Source organism: Tachysurus vachellii, chromosome 1, assembly GCF_030014155.1.
Source record: "Tachysurus vachellii isolate PV-2020 chromosome 1, HZAU_Pvac_v1, whole genome shotgun sequence".
Lineage (NCBI taxonomy): Eukaryota > Metazoa > Chordata > Actinopteri > Siluriformes > Bagridae > Tachysurus > Tachysurus vachellii.
Genome location: NC_083460.1, coordinates 17,252,046 through 17,267,706, shown reverse-complemented (window position 1 = coordinate 17,267,706; position 15,661 = coordinate 17,252,046). Strand labels below are relative to the sequence as shown.

The 15,661-nt window shown below is 38.0% G+C and overlaps 2 protein-coding genes across 2 annotated transcripts in view; one reads left to right on the top strand and one right to left on the bottom strand.

Annotated features, from left to right (window-relative positions):
• lxn (latexin) overlaps positions 1 to 15,661 on the bottom strand; it is a 104,682-nt gene that overhangs the window by 75,343 nt on the left and 13,678 nt on the right. The gene's annotated exons all lie outside the window — the stretch shown is intronic.
• mlf1 (myeloid leukemia factor 1) lies at positions 1,085 to 9,395 on the top strand. The gene is made up of 7 exons (XM_060862620.1): positions 1,085 to 1,321; positions 2,210 to 2,363; positions 7,665 to 7,754; positions 7,845 to 7,967; positions 8,083 to 8,242; positions 8,468 to 8,606; positions 9,285 to 9,395. Exons 1-7 carry the CDS (start codon positions 1,275 to 1,277, stop codon positions 9,370 to 9,372), a joined length of 801 nt encoding a protein of 266 aa, XP_060718603.1. The 5' UTR covers positions 1,085 to 1,274; the 3' UTR covers positions 9,373 to 9,395.

The following is a 15,661-nucleotide window of genomic DNA, read 5'->3' as shown; positions in this document are numbered from 1 at the left end:
TTATTCTTTGTTATTCAAAGCTTTTTGAGCTTTATTATTTCAGTTCTTTATTCAAAAGAGGAACAAAAGAAATAACACACTTATAATTAAATGTATTCCAATATATCATGTTTTAATCTTATATTAATCTGTTACATAGAAACATACACAAGCAAAAATAAAGCTTGTTCCCATAAAGCTCATTCCAGAAAGATCATACTGGTTAACCAGCTACACCAGCCCCGTTTTGCTTGATAACACCATGACTATACTGGCCACCCAGCTATACCAGCACTATACCAGCACTATACCAGCACTGACCAGCACTATACCAGCACTATGCCAGCATGAACCAGTAAAAACCCGCCTGGAACAGCATGGAATTCATGCTGGTTTATGCTGGATTTTTCAGCAGGGATGTAGGACATGTTGGACAATTTCATGCTCCTAACATCGTGGGAACAGTTTAAGAATGTCCCCTTCCTGTTCCAACATGACTGCCCAAAGCAACGTCCATAAGGACATGGGTAAGAGAGTTTGGTGTGGAGGAACTTTGGAGGACCCTTTGGGATGAATTAGAGCGGAGACTGAGAGTCACTTTTTCTCGTCCAACATCAGTGCCTGACCTCACAAATGTGCTTCTAGAAGAATGGTCAAAAATTCTCATAAACATTCTCATAAACTTCGTGGAAAGCCTTTACAGAAGAGTTGAAGCTGTTATAGCTCCATATGAAACCGTACGGATTAAGAACGGGATCTCATTAAAGTTCATGTGCATGTAAAGGCTGACGTTAACAATATAGTGTACGTTCTACAGATCTTATTTGTATAAGTAAGGAAATAAAATAAAAAAAAATCCTTTACCAAGTTGTTTATTTAAATGGAATTTAATAAAACCCTCAATAAACAAGTATAATGACCAATAGGAAAAGTGCTGCAAATATGGCAAAAAAAAAATGGTGAATAGTTTTTTTTATTATTATTTTTTCCAATTTTTTTTTGTCTATTTGTATTTACATATGTTTATTTTTTTTTCTCATCTTATTGTTATGGTCTCTGTGTTGTTGTCTGTGTACTGGAAGCTTCCTTGGCAATAATTTCTTTTGATTCTGATTCTGATTCTGAATCGAGACGGACGAACCGAATATAGACAGCCAATGAGATGCCTAGATTAAGATCACGTGGACCGAGCGAGCTTTTTTAAAGCCCCAGCCAGTTGCGATAGTAACAGTGTTACAGTGTGGAGTCTGACACACAAACCTACAGCATTAAAGTTGTTCATTATAAACCGTAAGATGTTCAACAGCCTTCTCAAAGACTTTGAAGACGACCCGTTCTTTTCGTAAGTCTCACTATTCTTTAATCATCTCTAAACTGTCTGAAATGTTTGTTTACTGTGTTCTGTTGTCCCTTTGACACGTGAGGCGCACGTGAGCGTGTAAATAATGAGTTACCATAGTTACCCCATTAATAAACATTATACTATTCTGTATACAGATCTGATCTTAGGTAATAAAATAAATATCAGGTTATTTACATGCTGTAATTTATTTACATACTCTAATTTATTTACATACTCTAATTTATTTACATGCTGTAATTTATTTACATGCTGTAATTTATTCACATACTGTACTTTATTTACATACTCTAATTTATTCACATACTCTAATTTATTTACATGCTGTAATTTATTTACATAATGCACTTTATTTACATACTCTAATTTATTTACATGCTGTAATTTATTTACATATTCTAATTTATTTACATGCACTAATTTATTTACATACAGTACTCTAATTTATTTACATTAGTACTAACGTATTTGTCTCTCCTTATATTTTCTTATCTCTTTTTATTTTTGTCAACTTTCTCACTTTTTTTTTACTGCCACATTTCAAGAATAAAAATTTCCACACATTTTTAAGATAAAACCAAACTATATCCTGTGTTTGTTTTTATACAGTATGTGTTTCCTGATGCTCTCTCAAGTCATATTCTCAAAACCTGATTTTATTTCCTTTCCTTTCTCTTGTTTCTTGTTTCTATTACATTTAGCTCAACAAGGTAGGCCTTGTTGTCTTCTGTCCTGTATGTCTTACATCTGTCTCCTTTTCTTAATGCATGCTTATGAGTGAGATTGTTGAGTGCATTTTGTTGTAATACCCAAACACATGGGTCGCATCACACACTCAGGTCTGTTTGTTTTTTCTACTCTGTGCCTTAGTGATCCTTTCCGCATGCACAATGAACGCATGCAAGAAATGATGAGGAATTTTTCGGAGCCCTTCAGGCCCAGTGTCGCAGACGGCCGGGACAGAGGACACAGGCAAGAAGAAGGTCAGGCTCGCTCAGGCATGGCCATCGCCAGCGATCACAGAGTGAGTACCGAGAGGTAGCTTTATGTTCTGTATAAACGTCCCCATTGCAAACAGTCATAATATTAATCAAAACGTAGCACTCGTTCAGTTCACATCCAGAATACAGATGGAGAAACATACCACCAAATATTACTGAATATCACAAATACATATACAAAGTACTTACAGCCGATCTTTAACACAATTCCTCATAACGTATATCTTTAAAGGACAAGTCACATTGAAAATATCATTAAAGCAGTATCATCAGACGTCATGTCACGTTGACGGTATATTCGTTTCAGTGTTCCTTATCATGTCGTACAGTCACGTTGGTATGGCATCACAGCCCTAATTCAGACGTATAAGGGAACGGACGTCATCCTGTTATCAGAGCCATTACACTGCATGACATTTGCTGTGTGTATTTTTGTGGATCTTTTGAAAGCACGTCAGACCCCATAGCATTTGTTCACACTGCTTGTACTGTGAGTAATGTGCTTTACTCCAGATGTTCACGATTCCCATAGTGAATATTCCCAATCCAGCCCTACAGTCCACTGTCAGATCTTGCTCATACGCTCTGTCCTGGCCGATGAGTGAAAGGACCCGAACACGTGTCCAAGTAGTATTGTGCCATCTGGACATAGCAGCAGTTAAAATAACAATGCCAGCGTTGGGAGTTGAACAAGTTCATGATGGAAAACTGCCACGGTGTAACCTGAACCTCTTTACTGGCAGAGTAGTTTGGAGGTTTATTGAACACTGTAGAGAGAGGAGTGAATCGGGGGTCTTGGTGCAGAGCTATGTTTAGCCCTGGGGGTATTTTTAGCTGGCTGGACAACATTGTTCCACTGACACTGCTATCCCAATCAACCGGACCAAAGACCCTCCTGGGAACTCGACACACTGGATGTCTAGGCTACTTTTTTTTTTTTTTTTAAACACAGGTTGGCAGACAAAGTATTTGGCTCATATTTTATATAGTGACTTGTACAGTTGTATAAACACTTCACATAAATGGATTGAAATATTTCGGTATTTCTTCTTACAGTGACGTTTATAATAAACAGGCAGTTAATTAACATTTATGAAAAGAGTCTCCAGTGTCAGTGCTTTGTAACACTCAAAGGAAAACTGGCAGCCTTATTGTCGTATTAACTTTAAGAGATAGAACACAAATGGAAGGGTGAGGGAACTCTTCATAGCTGCTGCTATGTAAATAAAAACAGATCAAATGTATTGTAATCATTGACACATTGCTGTATTAAGTGACTAAAATACGGTGTTAAAGCAAAACAAATCAACTAACGTACTAACGGGCATCGTATCACCTCACTGTTATTATTATTATTTTTTTGTAACTGCGGGTCTTATCATGCTTTATTCCTTACTTATATTTTATTTATATATTTTCTATTAGGAATCAACTTAAATTGAGCTACTTTTGTTCAAGCACCTGATTTTTTTAACTGCCCACCTTTTAAAATAACTGTTTATACTTACAGATACAGTAAAACGTTGTGTTTAAAATGTTTTGCCAGTCGGTTTATTCAGCCGGTGGTGAGTGTGTGTGTGTAACTCCAAGGTCTCATGATGGCCAGATGGCTTGCTATAAGCAGCTTAATGGTGCTAAACATAGTACTTCTTTAACCTCTGCACCTTCCCCACTTGGCCTTCGTGTGGCTTGTATATGTATATACACTCACCCTCTATTTTAATAGGAACATCTGTACATTCTGAACATCCGTAATGTAATTATGCAGTTATCAGTGTTTGGGATATTTCAGAAGCTGCTGATTTCCTGGGACTTGAACACACAACAGTCCCCAGAATGGTGAAGAAAACAAAAAGCATCCCATGAGGATCTGCAGGCTGAAGCACCGTGTTGATGAGAGAGGTCAGAGGAGAATGACCAGACTAGTAGGATCTGACAGGAAGTCTATGGTAACTCCAAAAATATAGCGTTTCAGCGTCAGTTCAGAAAGGCCACATAGTCAAGCTCGGCTATCAGCTGATGTCAATTTTCTAACCCCGCCCATCAGCTGATCTGATTCCTAAGCGCGCTATTGGTCCCTTTCAAACAGGGCGCCCTATTTAAATGCTTTTTTCAGTCTGTCTGCTTGGCTGTTTCCTCTGCATTGCTGCAACCCACCTCCTCCCCTAGCTCCTCCTTGAAACTTTGTGTTTAACTTAGTGTCATTCTGTTGTCACTGATGCAGGCTCTGTTCTAAATGGGGGATTTTGTCTTGCTGCTTTCCCAGTTAAATGGGAGATTGTCCCCCCACGAAGCTGCTGTTCCCTGACTAGCTTTCATGGAGCTCATGAAAAGGATGGGGAATTCAGAACAGAGCCATACCGGCAAATGTAATTTTATAAGCTTGCAAATAAAAATTTTAAATATACGTCAAAGAATTGTCTTTATTTTGACTCAAGTGGTCCTGACTGAACTATGTTTATTTCCTGTCAGTCACAAAAGGGAATCTGTGGATATCATGGGCACAGACTCGTCCAAACTGGACGAGTCTGACGGAAATACAGCAGGTGATTCAGATTCTTGTTCTTGGCTGACAGAAGTGGAACCCAACGTAGTCTTCAGCTCTTGTAGCCCTTAAGGTTTGGTGTTTTGTGCTTGCTGAGATGAGAAGAGTGATTATGAGTCACTAGATTCTTCCTGGATCAAATCCGGCCATTTTTCTCCTCCATCTGTTCTCTACAAGACGTTTCCAAACACACAGAACTCTGACAATTTGATGTGTTTTGTTTGTTTGATTTTTTCCACACTATCCGAGAGAATATGAGAAATTTCTGAATTGAGTCCATGCTGTCCAAAGCCGGACAAGAATCTATTAGAATGAATCAGACGTGACAGGGCAGTTTGGGAAGGATTGATTTTCTAGAGCCTGCTTCATTGAGATAATAAATGTTTGCTAGCAATGAGAGCTTTTGTATGTGTCATTCACGGATTCTGCTGCTGTGTAGAGAGTCTCTCTATCCTCACACACACACATGCCTCGGCATCGTCTGAGGTCATCAACTTTCATACACAGAATGCACAAGTGCTCTCAAGTATCATCAGACATGTTTCGGGGGGTTTCCATGCAGCATGCATATCCATACACATACATACACACACACGCGTGTGGGTATGTGACACATTCTAGCATGCAGGCACCCAACCTGTTCCAGACAGAAGTGGCAGTATCATATTTCTCGGCATTTTCACACTGATTACTTTTCTATTATTATTACTATGCACCAACACACCAAGACAAATCCCTGTACATGGAGACCCTACATTAACTGGCAATAAACCTGATTCTGATTTCTTACTTAAGGCATGAAAATAGCGTATGATCTATTAAGGTACGCTACGTCGTGAATCACACATCACAAGACATGATGTGACGTAAGGACGCATCCGAGACTGAGGCTTGCCCGATGTTCTACTTCTCAGAACCCACTCTTTCTCTCAGTTCCTACAATGAAAGCACTCTTTATTTTTGGGACTTCTGACTCATCATCCTCTGTCCAGAAAACAGCACCTGGGTGTGAGGAGAAACTCAATGCTATGACATGGCATGGCATAAACTGTCTGTGAGCTCAACTTTACAACACAGCTCACAAATTAGGAACGATTTAAAAATATACTGCTGCAAGCAGAAGATGGCAGTGCCCTTCTCTCATGGGGCACGATTAGCCTCTAGCTCTCTTTTACGTGTTGATAGTTTTACAGCAGCATGACCTTTAAGAAGAGCTGATGCAGCGTTGCCACAACTAGTTCGAAGAAAACAGATCCTCTTTGCTGCGAAATGCCAGAATAATCCTCAATGACAGCCACCAATTTTGTAAAGACTGTGGCCCTCTGAGTACTCAGCATGCTTCTAATATACACATACAGTCACCTGTTCACACACACACACACACACTGCTCTCTTCTTATCCATGAACACTAGGGGTGTTACTATCTCTTTCAAATCCTTATAACCACTTTGCAATATTTGTGCCTTCATTTTGTAACCTAATTTTCTTATATGAGGTCATTTTAATCATGTTATTGTTAGGGGTTGATGCTATCAGGCACTTTGAGAAAGGAAACGTTTGCCCAACTCTGCGTTTGTGGACAAATATTCCCAGTTGGTCAGCATCACTGTAAATAGGCCGGCCAGTTGTGCTGTCTTGGAGTTCACAGGCACAGACTGCTGTGGTGTCCGTACGATCTGAATTTCACCGTCCGTTTCATTTCTCTGGTGGAATGTATTGAGTGCTGTGCGTGTTTTGTAATAAGCCACTGCGAGCTTTATAAACTCGACCTGTGTGGTGATCTCTAGTCATTGCTGGAGCAAGGTTTCATTCCCATGCTTTTGCCTGTGTCATTTATTCATCAGTCAGTTCCCCTGACAAGGTTTTCACTAAACATCTCTCTTCTCTCGTCTCTCTTCCTGAAGATTTAGCTTAAGTGTGCTTGGCATTATTACTGGTCAGTAACTCTGTGCATTGAGCTCATTCGGATCATTACATGACGTAATCATGCAGCACGATCAGGCCACAGGTATCAATGATTACTTAATGCTTTTTATATTGTGTCAAACCAACAAACATTTACTTGTTATAATTAAATGTCGTTTCGGTTGCATAACAATTAATTGGTCGGTTGTTTGCTCTTCAAGTCTCTTCATTTAAAGTCTTCAGATGATATTGTATAAATCTGTACATGTGTGAGCTTTGTAAAAAAAAGGCCATAAGAGTTGTTTATCTGGAAACTGCAGGCTTTAGTATGCCAGAAACATGCACACAGGACAACTGACACCCAGTAAGGACTATTAGACAGCGTAAAAACTCCAATCCTGAGAACATTTCCAACTTCTTTATAGATCCACTGTGGTTTGATATGTACAGAAGTGCTAAGTCAACGTTTTGGTGCTGCATCATTAACAGCATGATGAAGTGCTTTCTCTCCCTTAAGTTACGTTTGTACTTTAAAGCACACATTAACACCACGACGGCACCACAGAAGTGCAGACTCTGGAAGCTCCTACTCTTTGAATACTCCAGCAGGCTGTTGGTGGGAACGCTTTGAAGAGCACACGGTCGAGGCGAAGCACACCCGAAGGATAAACATCAAAAGCGCTCTTATACTGTAGTGGTGACATATAGAAGTGGGTCAGAGAAGCTGCTCATGGCAAAGATTTAGGAAGTTAAAGCATAAGAGTTATGCAAGTTAAAATTAGCATCATGGCAGGGATTTACAGAAGAAGAAAGAACAATGAAGGGGACACTGGCTTTGATGGAAGTAAGACATTTCAGTTTGTGTCTCTGCAGAACATGAATTTCTTCAGGAGCCCTTTTGCCACAATGGATAACATGATGACAGACATGAGGAACAGAATGGAGGAAATGCACAGAAACAATGTAAGTGCCATCACTGAGGCGCTCTGTCTGTGCGTCTGTCTGTCTGTCTTATTTGTGTTGTCATGATTTTTCCTCTAAACTTTGTTGCAGGAGATCTTGCCACCAGACTCGCACACATTCAGCTCCTCCTCATTCATGACTTATTCTAAAGTAGGAGACGAGCCAGCCAAAGTATTCAAGGCCTCCACGGAAACACTCTCTGCCCCCGGAGGAGTAAGTACTAATTAACACAGTGCAAAATGTTCAAACACACTTTTTACTTTATAGCAGTAAAGAGAATGATATCTACAGTGTAATGTGTAAGCTTGTGTAAATAATGTGTGTGTAGATTAAGGAAACAAGACGGGCTGTGAGTGATACTGTGACTGGGGTAGAAAAGATGTCTATCGGTCACCACATCGATGAAAGGGGACACATCATTGAGAAGAAACGCAACAAAAAGACGGGGGAAAGAGAGTTTAACCAGGACTTTCAGAACATGGATGAGAGTAAGGAGGATAAAAAGTTAAACCACATTTCTAGTGAAAACAGTGAAAGTTACAACAACAAACATTCTGCAGTGAGACAGTTAAAGCCAAGCTATTAACTTAGCCAATCAAACAATTCTCTGCAGTATTCACTATACACAAATCCCAGCTATGTACAATATATCCCATCATCATCATCATCATCATCATCACTGATCTCTGACCCTCATTTTTTTGACCTTGTAGCTGAAGCCCAGGCCTTCGATGACGAGTGGGAGCAGAAGGTGTCTACATTTCAGCCAGCTGCCAGGATGTCCTGTCTGGAGGCCCCGAGAGCCAGAGAGGCCCACCAAGCACCCATCACCAGCCCTGCACACACACACAGGTTCGTATCTTAACCTGCTGTTTCAAGTTTTCACAAATTAAAGTGTGTGTGATCCGAGAGAAGAAAGGTAAAGTGAGTAAGGGATAAAAAACCTGTGCAATGAACTATTGTAGGATAATAATCAGTGATCGTGTGGTGGGACGCCACGCTGTTACAACCCTGAAGTTGATCCTTCTCTTATAACAGCACATCCTGGCGTGTGTTGTTCACACAAGAGCTTTTATTTATTTAAGAATCACACATCATATTTTTTTAAACTTTTAGTAACATTTAATGTTACATTTAATGATTTGTATGGCGTGTGTAATTTCTATAAAGAAACAAAACATTAGGATGAGCACATTAATATAAATTACTGCTGTCCTTCTGACCAATCGGAATTCTCAATTCTGATTGGCTAAAATTGTTTTAAAAATGGATTACTAAGTTTTTATTATTCTATTTTCGATCTTTTACATAAAACATATTTTCAGCGATTAAGAACAGGGAGCGCCTTGATGCCCAATGACACCTGAGATAGGCACAGGCTCCCCGTGACCCGAGAATAGTTCGGATAAGCGGCAGAAGATGAATGAATGAAGAATAGGGAGCTTTTGTCTTTTTCTTAAACTTGTCTTCACAACATTTTTTAAGTTGAAGATGAATGAACGAATGAATGAATCTTGTTTCTGTCACCAGAGAAAGAAACACTAAACCAGCAGAAGGGAAAAAGAAAACACACCTTTCTGAGCTCAGCATTCAAAGCGCCAACATGAAGAAAAAGTAAAAACTTTACAAACTGGAAAAAAACCTCTCTGGCAGGCAACATCTCCATGATGATCTTTCATGCCACTGCTTTTTTTTCCTTCTGCTTTTCCTGTGCATCTTTTTTTCTGTGATGAAAAAAAAAATCCATCTAGCCATCAAGATTAATACCTAAATAATGAATACAGAGATGTTTTAAAATGCACTAATGAACACAGTCTTGTGTGTAATTGACTATGTTAATTACTTGCTGTTCCAACTTTTTATACGTCATAATCTCATTTTCAAGTTGTCTGTTTTGTGTTAAATCATGTTTATTTTTTCAAACACAAAAGACAATAAAGACTTTATTTAGTTCAGAGTTCATATTAAAAAAAGGTATATTATAATATATAACATATATAATATAAAAAAATACACCATTGAAGATGATGATATATAAATAATATGCATTTTAATAAAAAAAGAGAAAGGAAATGTCTATGCCCCTGTTATTGAGTCTGCTTGTGATTGTAATGCATTTCTATAAATGCTTAATAAATCCAGCTGTGTAAAGTAACAGTGATTAAATGTGTAAGTGTATTAAATAGTATTGATTCCTCTCTCATAGGTGAGCATCATTACACGTGTATGATCAGTGTTTTATATAATGAAGCTAACTTACCTGATTCAAAACAGCTCAGACCGGATGTGACGTCAATTTCGAACCATAATATGGATTCATTATGAATTCATTATTCTTTCATTTAACATATTTCTTTGAGTTCGAGAAGTAATAACATTGGTGAAGTTGACATATATTAAAGTTATATAATAGTACACAATTATGTGGTACTTATAGCATAAAAAAATCTGTATGCAAACTTACATTTACACAAAAAGTACATCATAAATCAGTATAAAGAAAATCCAAAACAAACCAGATACCTTGTGTGTGTGTGTGTGTGTGTGTGTGTGTGTGTGTGTGTGTGTGTGTGTGTGTGTGTGTGTGTTAAAACCAGCGTTTTGTCATTTTATCAATATTATATTATCGTATTCTTAAAAAGAATGAAAGGTGTTCGAGAAAATGAATGATGTCCATTGTTTGTTTGTTTGTTTGTTTATTTATTTTATTGCTTTGTTCATTCATTCCCATTTTGAAGCACAAGTTTCACCCAAAAGGCCAATAAAATAGTTTAATATTCCATGTGGATAGAGGAAGAGAACGGATTTTCATTGCTCCCTGCACGTGACCAAGCGCTGATTTTACGCACCGTTACACGCGTCAGACGCGTTTAGACTCTTTTACGTCACCAGGCTGCTGATGTGACGCATGGAGCCGAACGCTGATTTAGAATTTTAGACAGTTGACCATTTGACCACGTTATGAACAAAGATTGTTATTTTTATGGGACTGTAACTTAAAAGAAACTTAAGACAGATGGATTTCTATTATACAGAAAAACGTAAGTTGACATTATGCGTATTTAATAGCTCTTATACCAATAACATCTTTTTCATGGATAAGGCTTTAAATTCCACTACATATATCCGTGAGTACCAAATCAGTGGAATAAAATGAATGATAATAAAATATTTCCTTCACCAGGTCCAGTGTCAGCTGAGACCTGGCCAAAGACATCCTGCTCCTACTCACTAAGATCACACAAGGTGAATCCTCTGAAAAAGAAAAGGGTGCATTTTCTTCTAGAAGAGTCCCAGCTCAGTGAGTGGCCAAATAAAAGGAAGAGAACAAACCCTCCACTAAAAGGTTTGTGCAAATTTAGAAATCTTTTATATGACTAATATTCTGGACTTCAAATAGCTTTTATACCAATAAAATGGTAAAAAATGATAGTTTTTATTGACAAGGCTTTAAAACCCACTGTTTATTTTAATGAGTAACAAACAATATTAAAAAATGAATGATAATGAAATATTTCCTTCACCAGGTCCAGTGTCAGCTGAGACCTGGCCAAAGACATCCTGCTCCTACTCACTAAGATCACACAAGGCGAATCCTCTGAAAAAGAAAAGGGTGCATTTTCTTCTAGAAGAGTCCCAGCTCAGTGAGTGGCCAAATAACAAGAGAACAAACTCTTTACTAAAAGGTTTGTCCAAAGTCACACCTTTTACAGTATATTAGAAACTTTCTACACTTGTAATAGCTCTTATACCAATAACATGGTACAAAAATGATAGTTTTCATAGATTAGGCTTTAAAATTCACTAATTGTATTAGTGAGTACAAAATCATTAAATATTTCCTTCTCCAGGTCCACTGTTATTATTATTATTATTATTATTATTATTATTATTATTATTATTATTATTATTATTATTATTATGAGCCGCGTGGTGAAGACAAAGCCCTAGGGTCCGGGATTGCTAAACGTGTAGCAGGCCTCAGTTGTTGGGTCGCTGTGGCACGAGTTTTAGTGGTTTTACCTGCCATGAAAATATGTCCAAGTGGTGAAAAAAGCTTTAGCAAAATACACTAGGGGTAAAAATGTCAAAGAAGTAGTCTAAATTGCACTATAAAATAACAAAACATACTCTGCAGGAGTCTCAAATCGGAAGTCTTACTGCATTGGTTGCTCAGCAGCGCCCCTATATACCTTTGATATGACAAAGCTCTTATACAAATAAGATGGTAAAAAAAAATATTTTTCATGGATAAGGCTTTAAAGTCCACTATTTATATCCGTGAGTACCAAATCAGTGGAATAAAATGAATGATAATAAAATATTTCCTTCACCAGGTCCAGTGTCAGCTGAGACCTGGCCAAAGACATCCTGCTCCTACTCACTAAGATCACACAAGGTGAATCCTCTGAAAAAGAAAAGGGTGCATTTTCTTCTAGAAGAGTCCCAGCTCAGTGAGTGGCCAAATAAAAGGAAGAGAACAAACCCTCCACTAAAAGGTTTGTGCAAATTTAGAAATCTTTTATATGACTAATATTCTGGACTTCAAATAGCTTTTATACCAATAAAATGGTAAAAAATGATAGTTTTTATTGACAAGGCTTTAAAACCCACTGTTTATTTTAATGAGTAACAAACAATATTAAAAAATGAATGATAATAAAATATTTCCTTCACCAGGTCCAGTGTCAGCTGAGACCTGGCCAAAGACATCCTGCTCCTACTCACTAAGATCACACAAGGTGAATCCTCTGAAAAAGAAAAGGGTGCACTTTCTTCGAGTCCCAGCTCTGTGTGTGGCCAAATAACAAGAGAACAAACTCTTTACCAAAAGGTTTGTGCAAATTTATCTTTTATATGTCACATATTTCCTGTTTCCTCTGAAAGTACCACAGAGCAGGCTCTCTTATAAAACAAGAGCTTTTCATTGAACAGATAAAACTACCCTATGATTAAAAACAATATATGAAGAACTCTCAGTAAAAAGTATTGTGACAAAAACATACTGTATATTGTGATATCCAGCCCCAGTTATTCATGAAATATTTTCTTCACCAGGTCCACTGTCATCTGCGACCTGGTCAGATACATCCTAAATTATATTTTTCATAAATTAGGCTTTAAAATTCACTGATTGTATTAGTGAGTACAAAATCATTAAATATTTTCTTCACCAGTTCCACCGTCAGCTGAGACCTGGTCAGAAACATCCTGCTCCTACTCACTGAAATCACACAATGTGAATCCTCTGAAAAAGAAGAGCGTGGATCGTCCTAAAAAAAGATGCCCCAGAAACAGAGGAACACAGAAAGAGAACAAAACAACTTGCAGAAAGTAAAGGGACACGAAAAGGGACAGAATATAGATACACGTTGGTTGGAAATGAAAGGTTGGTCTAAAGTCTCCCGCCTTATATTACACACATTCTGAACTCTTAATAGCTGATAATTATGTAAGTAACACAGAGCTGGAGCTCTTATAGAAAATTATTGTATTAAAATAGTATGAAAAATTGTTTTTCCTAATATAACATAGTACCTAATAAATATTAATATACGTACATAATGACCGTAATGAGCAAAATATATCACCATAATGGAAGAACTCGATCTATTGTCACTTGAGCCACAACTAATAATTTACAACATATATTTTTCAACAGAATTGCTTTCGACCTACTCAGAGCCGCCGGACTCCCACAGCTCAGATGAAGATGATCTCAGTGATCTACCCAAGCCCCGGTCCGACAAATTGCCAGGTCAGTCCAAAGTTTCACCTTTAATATTGCAAACTTTGTGGACACCTTAAAGTTATTACCTGCGAGCGTATTCCGGAGCCGCATTCACTGCAGACGAAATGATCTACGCTGGGAAATAGTATAAAAATAAATGTATTTATTTGTTTGTTTTGTTAATCAGATGATTTCTCTAATCGCTATACTATTGGAGAACTTCTGGGAAAAGGAAGCTATGCTAAAGTGTACGCGGGTTTTCGGAAATCAGACGGAGAACAGGTGAATATCAGCGTTATACACGACTCGAAGTTGTTTAGCTACACATGAAAAATACACTAAGGTTAGATGCTTTGCAATGAAGCTAATTAAATATTTCTGCTTTGCAGGTGGCCATTAAATACCTGTTGAAGGGATACGTGGACTATTTCACCCTTGTACGCAAACTTTATTTTTGGTGATTTTTCCAGATACAAAACTCTTTCTGGATCAAAACAAGGATGAAAGTACATAACTTGTGACTTATATTTTTTCCAAAAATGAATTTTTAGCCTGGTCTTCCTCATGAGGGTGTGCTAATGGAGCTTGTGTCAAAACCACGTTGCAGCCCCTTTGTGATAAAACAACTCGAATGGTTCGAGACAGCCGCAGGTTTCCTCTTGATCATGGAGCAGCCCCACAACTTTATCACCCTCAGAAAGTTTAGGAAAGGCCTAAAAGGCAGAATGTCTGAAGATGTGGCTCGAATTATCATGCGTAAAATCATTCAGGCTTTAATTCACTGCCGGGACAATGGTGTGATCCATGGAGACATTAAAGAAGCCAACATTCTCCTGAACCCTGAGACCCTGGATTTGAAGTTGATTGACTTTGGCCGTGCCAGACTGATCTACAGAAGGCTCTACAAGTTTGGAGGTAACTACACCTCATGGATGAGTAGATTTAATGGGAATTTATTGGTGGATCATTTCTGTGATCTTGCTAATGATACTCTTTCTCTGTCTTTCATTCAGTCTTTCCAATTCGCCTTCCATCTCGTTGGGTATCTGAGTTTTATCCCTGGGAGTTGTCTTCTACTGTCCGGGGTCTGGGTTCTCTTCTTTATACCCTGACATGTGGAAAAAACTTTCCAAATAATCCCCTCCCTTTGTACATCAGTGGTCTGTCTAAAGGTGAGAAAATATAAAAGCTTTACTTTCACTATTTTTTTCGAATACAAAGCCGGAAAACTTCCACTGCAAAATATTTAGTGCCGTATTGCAAATGTGAATACGAAGAATGATGTTTTAGATAGTTAACGATTTTTCGTTTTAATCCATGGTGTTTGTCCACACAGCCTGCTCTATGCTGATACATGGATGTCTGCACAAAGACATTGAAAAACGACCATTCTATGAGCTGATCCTTTGGGACAAATGGTCCCAAGTCAAGGTGAGTGCAGAATAACAGAAAGAACCTAAACCTTGTAAAAGGTACGGTGTCACGTACATGGATTTTCATGCAAAAACATATTGTAATGCTATCCAAGCATAAGTGAAAAAATAAAGTTAATGTTTAACGCACTATACATAAGTTCATATTTATGGAATGCTATTAAAGCTAGCTCTCTTTTTTGTTTGTTTTACAGGATCCCTCCAAAGGACATAAAAGAAAAGGAAGAAGAAGAGGAAGAAGAAGAATAAGAAGAAAAAGGAGGAGGAGAATAACATAAAAGCAGCCAAAAGGACGCAGGGCTCAATGAGAATCTTTTAAATATCTTCACGTGCTTGTGTCAGAACATTCCAACATGGTCATGATGTGATGTCTTGAAATGGTAACACACTTGGCATGTGTTAAGGTCTACATCTCACACTGCTCCAGACGCAAGGTGACAATCAGCTCCTCAAGGTGGAAAAGAAAGGAGTTATCGGAAGATGGAGTAGAATCCCTGCAGTAAATGACAAGAAGCACACAAATACAGAAGAGGACCTAACAGCCTAGTTAGGGATGAGATGTCAGCGTTCAGCTTGAGCATCAGTTTACAGAAACTTGCTATGGTACTGCGACTGCATGCCAGGTGAAGTGAAACATTATATTGCAAATACCTACATGTCTTATATTATTTTGCCAGTTAAAGACATTCACACACTTTCTTATAAGAAAAAGACATTATGTTGAAAGGAAAACGATCATTAGA